The sequence below is a fragment of the Lissotriton helveticus genome, chromosome 2_1 (genome assembly GCF_964261635.1).
Source record: "Lissotriton helveticus chromosome 2_1, aLisHel1.1, whole genome shotgun sequence".
NCBI classification, from domain to species: domain Eukaryota; kingdom Metazoa; phylum Chordata; class Amphibia; order Caudata; family Salamandridae; genus Lissotriton; species Lissotriton helveticus.
In genome coordinates this window covers 588,279,009-588,296,926 of record NC_136059.1, presented here as the reverse complement: position 1 = coordinate 588,296,926, position 17,918 = coordinate 588,279,009, and the positions used below count along the sequence as shown (strand labels likewise).

Below are 17,918 nucleotides of genomic sequence, written 5' to 3'. Positions count from 1 at the left end.
CCTGTGGACCCTGCACCAATAATCAGCCACTTTCCCACACTCCCAGATGATGTGCATAAACGTGGCTAGCTGGCCACAACCCCGCCTACACAGACCCTCCTCAGAAAAACCCATCTGAACCAAGCGGGGACCCGTGACATATACTCTATGTAATATTTTGAGTTGGACCAGTCTCAGGCGAGCCGGAATTGCGACCTACTTCGGTGAGGAGATCGCAGATTGCCAATCTTCATCATCTAGTTCCAGACCGTCACGACTCCATTGATCTCGAAGTAGCAACAAAAGGTCTGCTCTATAGTTGATCAGTTTTTATACACTAGGGAGATGGTACTATCTGGTACATAGCCATCCAGAACACGGTCCTCCAGTGGGGTGGACTCCGGTATCTTCACCCCCTTAGGGAAGACCGAATCGAGGGCATGACGGATCTGTGCATAACGGAAGTACTCCGTGCCTCCCAGCTTGAACTCAGCCTGCAGGGCTACAAAAGACTTCACTTGCCCCTTAACCCAGAGATCCCCCACCCTGGAAATACCAGAGGTCCCACTTGTCAATTCCCTTCGTGTTCCACAGCCTACCAAACCGATCTGAGCCAAAAAGCGGGGTCGCCAAATTCAAGCGATCTTTCCACCCCAACGCGATGGTTGCATCCTGCCAAACCGCTGTCCGCGTCGGCCCCGTCAGAGACCTCACAACCGATCTGGAGTATAATGCCCTATAATAATTACCTCCCGGGAGCAACCACCTGTCCATAGCAAAACCTGGGTTTGGCCCGGGGCAATACGTACCATGGTTGATGGCCCCCAACTGCGACGCCCAATAGTACCGTTTGATATCGGGAAGAGCAATACCCCCGTCGTACCAGGGGAGCGTCAATTTGGCGAGCGCAATCCGGGGTCTACCATCCCACAGCAGTTTCCTCTGCAGACCCTCAACTATACGGAAGTAGCTACCGGGAACCAAATCAAGGGTATTTTGCAGGGCGTACAAAAAACGAGGAAGGGACATCATCTTAAAAAGTGCCGCACGCCCGAGTAACGAAAGGGGAAGTTTCTGCCAATTCGTCACGTCTCGCCTGCAGCCGCTCCAAAGGGGGAAGGAGATTTTTCTCATACCGGATCAAGGGGTCCATTGAAATAAAAATACCAAGATATTTAAACCCCTCCTGTGCGATCTGGATAGGACATCCACGCGGCAAAACCGGTACATCTCCACTAAGTACATAAAGAGAAGATTTCGCCCAGCTGATAATCAGACCAGAGTTCTTACCGAAGGAAATCAAAACATCGCATAATACTATCAGGGACTTTCTGGGAGAGGTCAGGTACAAAAGGATGTCATCCGCATATAAGGAGATACGATCCTCGTGTTCCGGGGACCAATAAATACCCTTTATAGAGGGTTCCCAACGGATCCACGCAGCCAGAGGTTCAAGCGCCAGAGCAAATAGGAGAGGAGACAGCGGGCAACCCTGACGGGTACCTCGCCCGTGTATGCTAATAATAAGGTTAAAAATGAATGGGTGTTGAGTTTGCTGATATTTAGGAACATCAAAATTCTAAATCAAACTTAAGGCATTTTTCATCCATCCTCCTTTTTTGGGTGGGTTGTGTGATCTTAATGGCACAATCAACGCCTGAGCCATGAGAGGGCTGGGTGGAGGCACCTCTAACTCAAGTAGAGTAGGAGCACTAACCAGAGGGCTGAAAATTCAATTTCTCTCTGAAGAATAACTATAAAATGTATCCACATGGGCGACAACGCAATATGTATATTTTCCATTTCCTGACATACTCCAAACTTTGACACTAAACATACAAATTTCTGTTTTAGTATGTAAGGTTTATAATATTGCATACTAGAACTTTGTGCATGCCATAGAAATAGTTTGTTGGATGTATTATATCTTTGGACCTGTTTGGCAAATCTGAATGACATTTTTTCAAAAGTACGTGTTTTTAAATAGATCTTTATTATGGTTAATATAAAACATCAGTGGCTCCCAAATATTAAGTGTTAATGTTAAAATAAAGTATTGATTTATGTTTGAGCTTTGAAAGGTTAATGATGGTTGGTAGTGGAAGTTATAGTGGTTTGTAACAAAAGTTGCATTTCCCCATGAATGTGCCTAAGCATTTTTTGGAGGAAATTAGAAAGAAAGGAAAAAAATATTGCCTCCAATCATTCTCTAAAAGTGGGAATTTTAGGTACAGTGTGGCCGCGACTAATGCTTAGCAGGTAATGCTGTCTGGTAATCTACATTTGCAACACAGATGACCTCGATGGTCACTTGCGATATTTTGAAAAGCAGAACCTCATATATTAGAATAAGTGGTCCTTGAGTCCTTTTTTAAGACCAGGCTTTAGGGAGGGGTATGCATAATAGAGGTCAGAGAGTTTCAAAATCTGGGCCATAGAAGGAGGAAGCGCTTTTACCTTCAGAGGTTAACTTATTGCATCGTATGTCCAGTCGACTAGCAGATTTTGTTGTTTTCTTTTGTTATCCTATATAGGTAGGTGGGTATGAATATCCTGCTTAAGCTAAACCATTTGTAGTTTCAATCCAGTGAGGAGATTTCCTGGCTCCTGTGATGTGGTTTGGTTTCTTAAGCCCAACATTTGAGTGGACAGTTGCATTTTGCACCTTTTGCTGTCTTCTTATCCTCAGAAGGCAGGAAGACCAGCATAGCGCACTACTAGTCTTCCTGCATGCTTCACATAGGCAGATTGCAAATGGTAATAAACACAATTCATTACATTGCAGGTAACTTTTGAATACTTTTATATTTATAGATATAGGTACCCATAGTTAATATTATTTACATTTACGGACCTGTAATGTAATGTCTTCTGCAGTTTAGTGAATTAGATGAGTATTTATGCAAATAAGGCTGAAAACCTTATAGCAGAGCAGCTAAATCTTGGACTTGTAGAATACAAGCGAACTGGACACTTATTATCTAGAATACCCTCTCCCAGAAAGACACACATCAACAAAGTGAACTTTTGTCCTTCTTTTAAAAAGACAGATGCTACCTTAAACCTACCACTGAGCTTTGAACAACCCAAATTGAAGTTGTACATTGGGATCCAAACTGAGAGGTAGGCTACGGGCCCTGTATTGCCATTTATTGAAGTGCTATTTGACACAATATGTGTTATGAAGAAAAAGGGAAGCAAAATAAGGTTGGTCAGGGACCTTGGGTAATCAATTATTTCTAAAGACAGTGGCCCCTAGATAAGGATTAATGAGAGCAAACAATAAATATAGACCCACTCACTACTATATTTTACAGCTGTCCAGCCGAACAGGTATTTTTAATATATAGTTGCTTAAATATACACAAAATTCAGCAAGAAACAAATAAAGTGGGACACAAGCCTGTATCCAACTTAGTGGAAAGGACGTACAACATGAAACAAAAAGGCCCAGGCAGAGTAAATTGTATGAGACACATTTTGGTAGGATAAACAAATTATAGTGGAGACACCATTACACATAATAAGTATTAAATAAAGAGGTGTATATGGCGTACAACAAGTCGACGGCGTTTCGATCCTTACAAAAGATATAGGATCATCATCAGGACATTAATATTGGTATGCCTGTATACATTTTGCCTTAATCCAGGTCAGAGTGACTTGGAGGAGGTTTGTTTCAGGCTTAGACTGAGTAGAAATCCAGGCAAAGTACAAGGAGAGTAAAGGATGCAGACAGCCGTGGCCCCGGTCTGTGCAGGTGGATGCTGGGTCAAAGTCGACCTAATAAAGGCTATAACAGCATAAAGGAGGCGTTTGAAATATTCGCGCTGCAGAGCGGTCTCGAAATCAGAGTGGACTATTGCAGTGGGCTGCTGTATATCTGGGACAGGCTTGTGTCCCACTTTATTTGTTTCTTGCTGAATTTTGTGTAGATTTAAACAAATATATATTAAAAACACATTTCCGGCTGGACAGCTGTAAAATATAGTACTGATTGGGTTTATATTTATTGTTTACTTACATTAATGCTTGTCTAGGGACCACTGTCTTTAGAAATATTTGACACAATGTGGGTAAAACTCAGATAGACTAAGTTTCAGTGCGTTCGGCTTACTATTTTACCTTTTTGTAATTATTTTAAATAATCATTAAAAAAGGAAAGTATATTCCTTGTGAAGTCTCGCTTTTAGTGGTACAATTCAAACTGACTTATGGCCAGATACTCCCATGCTCTGTAGGAGATGGTTACAGAGGCTGTATCCAGTATCCCTATGCAGATGCTCAAACCTTTCTTTACAAATCTACTAAAAGATGCAGCCAATCAAATAATGTCAGCTGGGCATGACCGCCTGAATGTTGGTGCCTAATCAATAAGATTGGGTGTTTAATAAGGCACACATATACCTTTACAGAATCCTGCTGTCAAAATTACTCATTGTGCCCTTGATTAGTTGATGGTAAAAAACTGACCATTCTTTAGAGGATTTCAAGTGGAGTATAGCTTCTCTGCATGTGATGTGATTTGTCTACCCCCAATAATAGGTTTTTCTTGAAACACAGAAAGTTCTGATGTAAATGGACAAGGCAGATGGAAATTCAGGCTGAGTCTGACAGCAGCAGAATTCTCTCAGGTCGGTGGAGCAAGTGATGGCTTACTACCAAAAGTGGGAGAATATCACTTCATAGTGCTGGATCCATCAAATCATGCCACGAGGCTACTCTTTCTCATTTTAGAAAAGACCACCATCCGCTCTGACACAAAAAAGAATACATTCTTAAATGAGGCAGCACTTCAGAAAGTGTCTATTGCCTGTCAGAGAGGGATTGAGTTGCTACTCAAGCAGTTTTCAAGTTTCCAAAGGAGTGGGAAAGTCATACAAATGATATAAGACCTTTGGCCTTTTAAAACAATCCTAAAAATAGAAAGATTCAAGGTGGTAAACCTGCAGCACATTCTCCAAGCATTGCATTTGAAAGACTGGCTACATTCTAGATCTACAAACAAGTATTTTCATATTCCTATTGGTCTCTAGAGCATAGAGCTTTTCAGACATGTAGTAAGTATGCATCATTTCTAGTTTCCTTTCATACTATTTGGCCTGTCTTCTGCACCCAGCATCCACAAATAAGATGATTGTGGTCGTTGTAGCCCATCTACATTTTCAGTTTGTTCATGCTTGCCCTTATCTGGATGACCAACCTCTAAAAACTGCCTCAGCCAAACTCATGATGCAGCTGTTAGTAACACACTACCAACACCCTTTTGCACAATCTAAGCTTTTCCGTCCATGGAGCCATTCTGCCTTGACACCATACTAGAGGTTACCATCTATTCTATTGCATTTCACTGTAGATCATTCACCGACTCATGCTTTCCGCTATCGTACAGCCTGCAGTAAATAACCAGTGTGCATGCCTGCACCGTACCTTTTTTGTGCTGCCTCTTTTCCAAAAAGGTCTGCTCTTTCCCTTTCCTTTTTTTGAAGAAGAGATGAATAAACAGCAGAAAAAAATGAGTGGTTCATATAGTAAGTAAGTTAGTAAATAATGTATAAAGCTTGCGATCACCGAAGTATCTTGGCGCAGGCGGTGCTCTCAAACTGTATTTGGTTGAAGAGGAAGTCACAACCCGATATTTTTCTTTTGTCCGGCATTAGTGGTCTTCATTTTTTGTTGTATTTGTGTGTGTTTTAAAAAATAAATATATGGAGGTGTCCTCCATATCCCTGATTCTTTTTTCTGTAGTTATGCCATCCCCATGCTTCTCATCTTTCTCCTCCTTCCTCCCATATAGTCTGGAAAAGCTTTTCTTAGCAGTAGTTCTCTCGCGCCACAAGATGGAACCATGTTGGTCCAGCCATGACTCCACACGCCAGACATGACTTCTGAGGCACATCAAAGGCAAACATTTATCCTAGTGTGCAACATACCTTTTTTCTTCTGAAGTTTTCAGGCCCTACTGCAAATGCCTCGAGCTGATGTCTTTATTGGGTCCACATAACATTGGCATGTGATGTCTTGGATCCACCTATGATGCTGCAGTCTGTGATTAGTGTTTCCTGGTACATCCGAAATCTGTCAGGGAGCTTGAGACTAAGTAATTTCTGGCTGAGGCCTGGAGGGACACACCTAGATGTACCTTTATCTTAAAGGTACATCTTGTGAGAGAGAACAATCTCCCAAAAGATCTTCCCACACAAACAGAAGGCAGAAGGAGGAACTCTCTTCACAATGTCATTCTCAAACACTTGGCTGGTCCTCGGAGCAGATTCCAAATTTGCAGAAACTTTAGCTGCATTTTCTAGCTCCGCAGAGGTCGAGGCTTTCTGTCAGGCAATGTTTGACATCTTTAAGACAGCTCTATGCACTCTGGGACACCTGTATACAGTGCATAATTTCCTTTGAGCTCAGTGATTAGTGAAGCTCCAAACCAGAGACTTCACAACTCCGTGCTATTACAGCCCAAAAAGAAGTTGATGACTGCAGCGCCATCCCCTGCAGCCTGCACTGTCCACAACTGCACCCTGTCACAGTTCGGTCAAAGTTATCCGACGAAACGAAGGAACGTCCTCAGTCAAGGCCTGGCTCTACGGTTGAGCCTTCGCCTGGCTCAGCACCACCCCAAGTTTCCGGTAGCCAGAGCAACCCCCGTCCAGTGCCATTCGTTCTGTGAGGCCATGCACCTCTTATTTGCATGGGCTTTTCCTTCTGGCACGACTCCAACCATGCGGGTTTGGGAGGGACCCCACTGGTTCTCCTCTGGCAGTTCAACCCTGACTCCAGGCGGACCCCTTGGACCCACAGATGGACGCGACTGGCGCCGGTCATACCACTGCGACCTTCCCCAGCGCTAGCAGCGATGCCGACGCTCCCGGTACTGTCCCCATTCTTATCCCTGACCAACTCTGAACCGGCGGGGCGTTGTCTGGCTCTGGGGTTGACTGGAGCCATACCTTCCAGGCCACAGCCCGAGCCCTATCCCTATGGGCTGGGACTCTGGGAGGGGTCGCTGTACCCTGAGGAATACCAGCCCCTGGACCTGAAAATGGACTGGTGTGAAGATTTGGTGGATGCCAGCGGGCTGGACACCCCTCCAGATACTGGCATGGTCTCTCCTCTTACCATGGCTACAAAGGAGGGAACCTTTTTGGTGGTGAAAAAGGCGGTAGAGGTCCTGGATCTTTGCTTCACTAAATGGCAGTCAAGAATAATGTCTTGACAGAGGTGCTTCAGCAATGAGTTACCCCCCTCAGAACTGCCTACCCCATTTGATGAAGCCTTCATGGACATCCTAGTTGGGACTAGGTCCAAACCCTGCCCAGGGGCGATTGCCCGCTGCCACGGCCCCTCCTAGGGGACCCCAGTTTCCTCACGCAACACACTACCCTGGAGAGCTTGGTGGTCCAAGCTTCTACCTGCCATAAAAAATCCTGGTGCATTCCCTATCACTCCCCTGGATAGGGAATCTAAGAAGCTGGACACCATAGGAAAGAAAATGCCACTGCGAGCCATGAACACCACATGCCTTTTGGGGCATTACTCGCATTCACTGTGGGAATCAGTTGTGCAGGTGCTGCCTGTGGTCCTGGGGGAGGCCCAGGCCCTACATTTCCAAGCTAATGTAGGCTGGAGAGATGGAGCCAAGTTCAGGATTGCCCCCCGATTCCCCCTCCCGAGCAGCTGCAGCCTCCAGACCCCTTTATTTTGCCCTCCTGCCATCATGGGCAACCAGTGGGAGGCAGGATATGCCATCACATGCCCTACTAGAGGTCAATAATATCATACTGCTGGATTCTTCAGATTTTCAGAAGGGGCTGGCTACTCCCTCTCCTTCCTGTACTCCCCTCCACCCATGCCACCCGCTTGTGACTGGTTGACGAAGGACCATCTCTCCTTGCTCCGCCAGGAAGTGATGGCTCTGTCGGTCAAGGGATGCCGACGCAAGAAGGTGGTTATGGTTGTTATTCCCGCTACTTTCCGGTGCCTAAGGAGGCAGGAGGCCTTCGTCCTATTCTAGAACTGCGGTCCCTTGATTTCTTCCTCAAAAAGTAGTATTTCAAAATGCTCATGCTCATGCAAGTACTATCTGCCCTAGACCCAGGAGACTGCATGGTAGCTCTGACTTGCAGGACGCATACTTCCACATTCACTTCCTTCCTGCCTACAGGCATTACCTATGGTTCACGGTAGGCCACAAGCACTTTTAGTTCGCAGTGCTCCCATTTGCCTTACCTGCGCTCCTCGAGTATTCACCAAGCTGATGGCGGTGGTTGCAGCTTATCTGTGGAGGTCAGGGGTGCCAGTCTTTCCCTATCTTCACAGCTGGTTGTTGAAGGCGTCTTTCACCTCTAGAGTACAGCAGACCTCCTGCACTCACTGAGGTTCACCATCAGCATGCCAAAGTCACACCTGACTCTTTCTCAGGCGCTCCCTTTCATCTGAGTTGTTCTGGACATGGTGCCATTTCAGGCATGTCCTCCTTGCCGGCGAGTCCAGGATATTCAGGCTGTCATGCCAATGTTTCAACCTTTATTCTGGATTTTGGTGAGACGGACTCTGAGGCTGCTGGACCTCATGGCCTCCTGCATCCTGCTTGTGACCCATGCTGGCAGGCATATGCAGGCTCTCCAGTGGGCGCTGAAGTTCCAGGGGGCGCAGCATAAGGGGAATCTCTACAACATGGTCCAGATCTCAGAGGGAACCGCAAAAGATCAGCAGTGGTGGTTAATGACCCACGATTGGGTCAGCAGCAGACCCCTCTCCCTTCCTCAACCAGATCTGATAGTGGTGACAGGTGCATCCCTCCTAAGATGGAACTGCCATCCTGGAGAGGTGGAGATCAGTGGCCTCTAGTCTCTTGTGGACTCCGGACTCCACATCAATCTTCTGGACCTCTGGGTGATCCAGCTAGCATTAAAAGCCTTTCTACCCCCCATCAAGGGCAGGTGTTCACGGACAACACCAGCGCCATGTGGTACTGCTACAAACAGGCATGGGTGAGGTTGTGGACCCTATGTCAAGAGCCCCTGCATCTCTGGAACGTCAGGGCATATCCATGGTGGTTAAATATCTGGCGGACTCGCTAAACACCAGGGTGCACGAACCCCAAAGATGCCTATCAGATCATGAATGGTGTCTCCATTTGGAGGTGGTGCAAGGTCTCATTCAGCAGTGGCGAGAACCTTGGTTAGATCGGTTTACCCCTGCTAAGAATGCACAATTTCAGAAGTTCTGCGCGCTTGAGTTTCCAAGGTGGCTCATACTCGAAGACGCTATTCATCTCAAGTGGAGCACCGGCCTCTTGGATACCTTTCAGCCATTATCACTCTTGCCCAGAGTTCTCAAGAAGATCGGGAACATACGGGCGAAAGTCATCCTTGTGGCTCCAGACTGTGCTTGCAGAGTTTGTTATCCCGAGCTGTTCAGCATGACCATTGGTTCTCCAGTCAGGCTGCCCCTTTGGGAGGATCTTCAGCAGCAGGCGAGGGTGTGGCATGTGTTGCAGAGAAACGGGTTGACCCTTTTTCTGCTCCCCTCTCTCAAGTTCTTCTCTTTATCCTTTCTCTTTCCCAGCAGGGCTCTGCTTTGGACCCTGTAAAGGGCTATCTTTCTCCCATCTCTACCTTTCTGTGGTTGCCAGATCAGCACCCTCCCTCTTCAAATACCCTATTGTAAATAGGTTCTTGAAAGGTTTGCAACACCTGTTTCCACAGTTGCCCCTCATCATGCTTCAGTGGGACCTTAATCTGGTCCTAACTTTTTCTTTGTGTCTTTGCACAACATGCTCTCAGACTCCTTACCATCAAGACGGCCTTTCTGGTGGCCAGACAATCTTTCTATAGGGTCAGTGAGCATCAGGCTCTGTCATACATGCATCTATACCTGATCATCTACCCAGATAAGCTGGATCAGCGCATTAGAGCTTCCTTTCTCCTGACAGTTGTCACTCCCTTACATTTAGGCCAGTTTATCACCCTGCCTACTTTTTACACTCCACCACATCCCTGCAAAGAGGAGGAGTGACTTCAATGCCTAGACCCAAAAAGAGCATTGTTGTTGTACCTTGACTACCATAGAGAGTTCCGGGTGGCTTGTGCTTTGCCTTAAGATCTGCTGCGCATTGGCCAAGAAGGGTTTGCATGCTCATTCCTAACGAGCTAAGGCTGTGACCGCTACTTTAGCACACAGAGTTCTGGTCCTGGATATCGGCCAGGCAGCAACTTGGACTTCTCTACACACATTCACGAAGCATTACTGCTAGGAGATTCAGGTCCGTCGGGACCGGCATTTTGCTTTTTCGGTCCTGTAGTACTTTCTAGTGTGCAACCGTTTTACAGACCCACCTCCGGGGAGTTCTAGCTTGGGTATCTGCAGCTAGAAGTCTCTATCAGATGAACAAGTTACTTACCTTTGGTAATGCTTTATCTGGTATAGACTCTATCTAGCTGCAAAGTCCTTACTGAGCCACCCTTCCTCCCCGCTCTGCGAACTGATTTATAGAGACCGCGCTGTTCCTCTTTTAGGACCCTAATTTTCCACACAAGTGGTCAATGTTTTTTGTGACCCCGCGCTCTTGGCGTGGAAAGTCGTGTTAAGAAACTGACGTCAGCGGGCTGGTGTGCCACCTATATAGGCACTGCGCACATCACTTTTGTGCTGGGGGTGCTGCTCACAAAAAGGTTTCCAGGTGCAATCTGATGCATGGGGATGATTTAAAGGTAAGGAATCTGTAGCTAGATAGACTCTCTACCAGATAAGGCGTTACTGAAGGCAAGTAACCTCTCCATTAGTACGCTATAAGCGAGGAGGACCAGGAAAATGGTGGCCTATACCCTGTGGGTGATACAAATGTGTTGGGAGATGCAGCTTTGGGTCCTCATCGTGGAGAAAGAGAATTTGGTGCTCTGCTTTACATAGTGATGAAGAAAATGGTCGGAGTCCATAATAGTATCCACTTTTCTAATCTTGTTGGCAGTGGTCAGATTCGTCCAAGTTACAAGGGTGTGGAAAGCTGATTATGTATAGTAGTATCTCTGCTAAAAATAAGCAAGCCTTAACTGGCTGCACAATATCCATTGGTTCAGGGCTAGGACTAAGAAGCGGGAGCTTTAAGCACAGGAACCAGAACCAAGGCAATTTTCCGTTTGAGGATGATATGGGTGTTTGCTGGAGTTGCATCAGGTGAGGTTGAAGGATTAGAGATGACCAGAAACGTGCTTGGGTAGACGTTGATAAAATAGGTGTGAAGGCAGAGACTTGAGGGATATTTGCACAGCAGCAAAAGGCGCTGGACTTAAACTAAGGAAGGGAGGTTTAGTGAAATATGCCGGAGTGATAGGATTATATATGGCAGTGATAGGATTACATGACTGTTACTTAAATTCAAAAATCCCTCACCCTCTTGCAAGGGGCATGGTGTACTGTATCAAAGGCACCTGTGAGGGGTTCATTAGGCTGCCAGAAGCTATTTTGTGCACTGAGTGCAGCTAGGCAAGAACGTGTTAGCTCAGCTGGCAGTTCTAAAGAGCCCTTAGCTTTGCCTAGATGCAGGACAGAGCCCTAATTTGTGTCCAATTCTTCACTATCCCATTGTCTATCTCTCTACACTATTCTGGACTCAATAAGTTGCACATAATTCTACATAATTCTACATATAAGTGGTGTGCACAAACTCTTGACATGTAATGCCCATCACCACTATTTACTTCTTGGACATTGATACACTTCTTCTTGTTGTTCTTTGTTTAAGGTCTGTTTTTTTATTCATGATCAATTTGATTTTTTTCTTATCTTTTTGCCAAGCCAAGGCCATTTAGCCCACCACTAACATCTAACCCCAGTCCACCTCCTGGCGCTCCATTGGCACGTACAGAGAGCTCCTCTTCAGTATCATCATCTGCTTCATTAAGTGCGGCAAATACCCCAACTGTTGGTAGGTATCCTCAGAAATACATTGTGTCTGTGATTAAAACACTTACTTTCTAGGATGATGTGTCTTATGTCCTAGTTGTTGTGTGACCTCAACATGATGTGACTGCACCGTGCACATAAATGGCACTTCCCCATGTATCAGGAATCAAGAATATTCAAAGAGCAATGCCCAATGGTTACTCAAGATGAATTTTATATTTCTTTTGCCTATATTTTCTGAAGCTTCCTCACCATGATTAAATAGTCTTGAGGGTTTAGAAGTTGACGAAAGTTCATAGTTGATGTTAAAGACATATGCTTGTGACCGCTGTATAAGGTGCATGGGTGTCAGTTACTATATTCATACAGGCTATGTCACCTTGTCATGCTCTCAAAGGTCCAGTACTCTAGAAGAAGAATTTGATGGGTTATAGAGTTGGTCTGCATACAGGGGGCCTAGTTTACTCGGGGCTAAGGGACACTTGTGAGTGAAGAATGGGGTTGTAGTCTTCATTCTGGGTATTAGGATTCCAAGAATATTTCAATGGAACTGGCACTAAATACATGTAAGAAAAAAAGACCTAGGATCTGTAGTGAGTCCTTGTCTTACGACGTAGCTCCATTCCTCACAAAACGAGTTTCATTCCCTGAATCATAGTGACTAGCCAGAGTTTATTAGCTTTAAAATTAGAAACTGAGTCTGGCCCCTAGTGCATGGGAGCAATTTGAAAATGAAAAGTGTCATGAAAAAATAACACAATAATAGCCACCCTATAATCCAGAAAAGAGAAAAAAAAGTTTTTCATTAAATGAGTCATAATAAAGTATTTATATTAAAGAATAATTTGAATCTTGAACAAACCGCATCAGCTTTAACCAGTACCTTAACGTACCCATATCCCTACCACTTGCCTCAATTGTACTTAACCCCATCTGTAACCCTTATACTAATCCTAACCTTCTGTCTCTCTATTGTGATGTAACCTTTACTCTTACTATAGCCCTAAACCCATTTTCAGCTCTACTTTTCCAGCATTCATTCTGATAACTATATTCACATGATATTTTAGTATTCCTACATGTCAAGCTTGGAATCCACTAGTTACATACTTATGGAACAATGGTGTACTTTTCTGGACTGAGTTCTGTAAGTTGTGGCAGTCTGAGTTTGTTTCTCAACAATAGATCCTAGATGGAAGATAGAGTGAACATAGATATGTCTGAGCATGAGCCACAGCATGATTGTGTACTGCTTACAAGCTGGCCATAACAATGGATAAGCAGCTCTAAGAGGTGCTTAGTGGTGGGGTTACTACCTGTCTTACATATTCTAGAGGTACACAGGGTCCTTAGTTCCTGGAACCTAAGACCACTGTATCTAGACGGTTGGGATCCACTGGGTTCCATAACCAAAGACCTGGTGTCTAGGTGTAGTGTGGTTTTGCACCTGCCTACCTTAGTGATAACTAAACTTCCTAAGATTGGAGAAGAGTTTGTGCTAGACCCTTAACAACCAATCTAAAGGTTCAGTAGTAGTAGCATAACTTTATTGCATGATTAATTAAAACCTTTGCAAACAAATAAAACATCAGTTCACAGGATACAGCTTCTTCTTTAAAAGATGTTAAAGGATTACAAATATGTTGTAGGTCATTAAAGTTGCAAGGGAGTAAAAATTTGTGGGTAAAGTAGTTCTTCTTAATAAAAAAGATAGATCAGCATAGGGCTTGTTCTCATTGGCGGATCCACACCAGGAAATGATATTTGTGGAGAGAACGAGTCAGTGAGCTCACAGCCAGGCCATGCTGACTGCAGGGAGCTTAGCAACCAGGGAGGTATTCATAAGACTTAATCAAAGCGCTAGTAGAGACGGCTGTTGACCTTGACTCATAAGTACGATAGCATAGGATAATGACCGATGACTTGGGGGTCTTCCCGACTTAGCTTAACGTTCGCTTCCCTCATAAACCGGACAAGGCTGCAGGAAAGACGGATGTTGCTGCCCTCAAAGCAGGCCTTTACCGCTTCCCTACAAGATCGAACCTGGCATGCAATCAGGAGCTGTTTGAGAAACTATCTCCTTTCCGCTCTCAAACCGTTGCAGATGCATAGTAGATGTATTATGTCTTCGTTTAAATTTCCACACAGTCTGCAGCAGTTGGAGGAGGTTATGCGTTTCCATGGTGGAAGGTGGGGCTTTGCTGGTAGGATTCCCAGCCTCAGATGAAGGAACCGTTCTTTTGTTGATCTTGCGAAACCTGTTCCTAGATATGGTTGGGGCTTTGTTGACACATAGCTCTGGATTACGAACCAGCCATGGGATCTCCTACTAAGGGCAGCTTTGTCTTCTGCGAGAGATGCGATCTTTACTGATTTATTTACCAGGACCTTAAAACTTTTCTGGGATGGGCATGAGTCCCATAGGACCTGTAAAGCTAACAGCTTGATTGCTGATTGGAGGTAGGTCTTCGCTGGGTTTTCATTTCTCTTTGAGATTTCCAACCACAGGTGTGAGTTCAATGTGCCCGGCTCCGCCCCCTTTATTTTGAACCAGCAATTGGCGTAGGCCCCTTTCCGCGAAATTTCCTGCTTTAGAAGTCCAAATTCTAATCTTATTTGTGCTGGTGAGGTAAATTGTGGAAGATTGAATATTATTCTAAGGGCCTTGGCAACCACAATGTCCAGGGTGACTTCATCTCTGCCTCTCATTGCTTCGCTTCCGTAGGTGATGGAGGGAAGGAGGCGCGCTCGAAGCACTTCTAGCAAAGGGAGAACGCTAGGGCCAGTTATTTTTTGCTTGATGTTTTTTAAAGCAACAGCCAATACAGTTCCTCTACCTTTAATGGAGGCTTTCTGTTTAGAAAATGAGCCGTTTCTTTCGAATATGATTCCCAAATACTTGTACTCCTCTACCGGGACCAGCAGCCGATTGTTCATTGACCATCGAAAGTAGGTTTTATTTTGACCTTGGTTTAGTACCATTACTTTGGATTTTTCCAGATTTATGGTCAGCCCATTTTTATCTGCGAAGGTACTTGTGATGTTTATCAGATGCTGGAGGCCGATTGGAGTACGGCTAACTAGTAGGAGGTCATCGGCGTACAAGAGGTTTGATAGAGTTAAGCCCCCTAGGTTCGGTGCATGATTGTTACATTTGTCCAAGTCGGTGGAAAGATCAGAGACAAAGAGGTTGAACAAGGTTGGGGCCAGTACACAACCCTGCATCAGCCCTTTGGTAGTCGGAATTTTTCTAGACAGGGTATCTCCTGCTCCAATTTTAATCTGGACCCAAGTTTCAGAGTGAAGCAGGATTAGCTGGTTTAGAAGATTTGTAGGGATTCCCCACCTCGCCAGTTTGGCCCAAAGTAGCCCCCTGTCGATGCTATCGAAAGCTGCCTTGTAATCAATAAAGCAGACGAATAACGGTTTGTTCATTTTTTTGGGAGGCGTCAAACAGGAGAGAAAGGGCGAGAATGTTTGTTGAAGTCCCCAGACCTTCCTGAAAACCAGTTTGATTTATGGGAATTAAGTTTTTTTCCAGGGCCCAAGCTATGAGTTCATTTAGTAAGAGCCCTGCATAGAATTTGGCTTCGATGTCTATTAAGACGATGACCCTAAAAAATTTTGGGTCTGACATGACACCCTTTTTGTGGATAGGGGGATAATTGACCCTTTGCAAGAGTCAGGAATTCGCTCACTTTCTAGGATGTTATTATAAAGGGGAAGGAGTACTTTACCCCAGTAGATCGAATCCTGCCTAAATAAAATAGTTGGAAGACCATTTGGGCCAGGAGCAAGGTTGCGTCCTTTCTTGATTCTACCCGCGAGCTGCTTGATTGTGAATTCAATGGGAAGGGCCGGTCCTTCAGTCCTTGATTGTTGTTGGTCCTCCGGAAAGGTTACCGGGGATTCGAGAGCTTCAGGGTTGAAATGGTTCCGTAGGAACTTTGCCCAGATGTCCTCGGTTATATATGAGCTAATTCCTGGTGCGGATGGATTCTCTAGGGTTCTGATGGTCTGCCAAAACCTGGCACTGTTGTTATTTATTGCGTCATATGTCAGTTTAGCCCATGTTGATTCGTCCCTTTCTTTTTTAGCGAGCCAGATTAATTTCTTCTTGCGTGCTATAAGGGTCGTTAATTCGGACTGGATATTCTCAGCTGGGTCGTGAGTACGTAGACTGCTCATTGCCCTGTTGATGGTGGTTTTTAACTCTCTTAATTCGGCAACCTGATGTTGGGAAAGGTGGAGTAAATTGCTTTTCCAGCATTCATTCTGATAACTATATTTCCATGATATTTTAGTATTCCTACATGTCAAGCTTGGAATCCACTAGTTACATACTTATGGAACAATGGTGTACTTTTCTGGACTGAGTTCTGTAAGTTGTGGCAGTCTGAGTTTGTTTCTCAACAATAGATCCTAGATGGAAGATAGAGTGAACATAGATATGTCTGAGCATGAGCCACAGCATGACTGTGTACTGCTTACAAGCTGGCCATAACAATGGATAAGCAGCTCTAAGAGGTGCTTAGTGGTGGGGTTACTACCTGTCTTACATATTCTAGAGGTACACAGGGTCCTTAGTTCCTGGAACCTAAGACCACTGTATCTAGACGGTTGGGATCCACTGGGTTCCATAACCAAAGACCTGGTGTCTAGGTGTAGTGTGGTTTTGCACCTGCCTACCTTAGTGATAACTAAACTTCCTAAGATTGGAGTAGAGTTTGTGCTAGACCCTTAACAACCAATCTAAAGGTTCAGTAGAACTTACTCATTTGCAAAAATATTTTATATGTGCCTAATGCTAGTGGTGGTATTTCCTTTAATCCACACCTAGATTCGCTGGTAAAACAGTGCAGTCCAAGTGGTAGCTGTAGAGAGCAGCCTTCAGGCTGAGTCCAGAAGGGTGTTAAGCAGCTTGTTTTACCAGTACTAACCATATAGTATAGGTTAAGTGGAAAAGAACCACACAGTCTAGAAATAAAAAATATTTATTTATTATAAATACACACTAACACATTGGTATATCTCCTACCCGGCCATAGAATCGGATGCACACAATACCTCAATAGAAGAACAGGTAAATTGTACAAATACACATGTCTCAGGGAGAGACTAAACCATATACCAATAAAGTGGAATGCAAACTGCGACCGAAGTCGAGACTTGACCTAGAAGGCTTAGAAGATCCAGCTACCCAAGGAACCACCCAAGGTAAGTACCCAGGAACTCCACGGAGGTCGGTTGCAGAGTGGAAACACAGCCTCATACTTGATACAAGTCAATGGGGAAGTCGCGGTTGCCGTTTTCAAGAAGAAGGACCCTTCCCAGAGGACACTAAAGAAATCCAGTGGAAGATAGAAGGCTGGAGAGTCACTCCACCCGCAGAGAACCCAGGATTCAAGATACCTAAACTAGGGATGCCAGGTGCATAGGTGTCAATTGATGTCAGAAACCGCTGTAGACCACATTGGAGGACTTCAGTGAAGATGCCGCTGGCTGAGAAGGTGAAAGAGTCCAATGGAATCCAAGGGTGGAATCTTGACGAGGAGTACCTGCGAGCAGAGGGGACAGAGTCTATGCCACTCTGAAGTGAGCAGGAGGCACGGAAGACCAATGAACACTGATGATGTAAGATGCAGGAGGGTGGACGGTGACCTTGTCGCTGCAGCTGTGAGGATCAGGCAAAGCTGTTGAAGGCCAGAAGCCGCTCACAAGCTGTCCCACGTCAGAAATCGAGAACCAGGGGTCGGGGTCCGGCAAGAGCACCAACAAGCCTTGGCAGCAGCAACAGACGTGTATACCAAAGAAGGTGCAGTGTCGGGACCAGCAAGGTCCAAGGGATTCACCAAGTGCAGGCCCGAGCAAGCAGTAGAGCCCACTAGAGCCATATAAGACCCTCAAGATGACCCACAGGCTGAAGGTCCAGTTGTCGCAAGAGGACCTCGAGCAGGTCACCAAAGATGCAGGCCCACGGTGCATAGGATGCGGTGAGGACGAAGATCGTGGCAGGAAGAGAGGCT

General features: G+C 45.2%; 1 protein-coding gene across 2 annotated transcripts in view; it reads left to right on the top strand.

Moving 5' to 3' along the window:
• FCHO2 (FCH and mu domain containing endocytic adaptor 2) overlaps positions 1–17,918 on the top strand; it is a 1,197,262-nt gene that overhangs the window by 854,914 nt on the left and 324,430 nt on the right. For both annotated transcript variants that reach the window (XM_078675272.1, XM_078675273.1), the window contains exon 17: positions 11,785–11,914. In XM_078675272.1, coding sequence (XP_078531398.1) covers positions 11,785–11,914 — 130 coding nt within the window. The remainder of the gene's footprint in view (positions 1–11,784; positions 11,915–17,918) is intronic.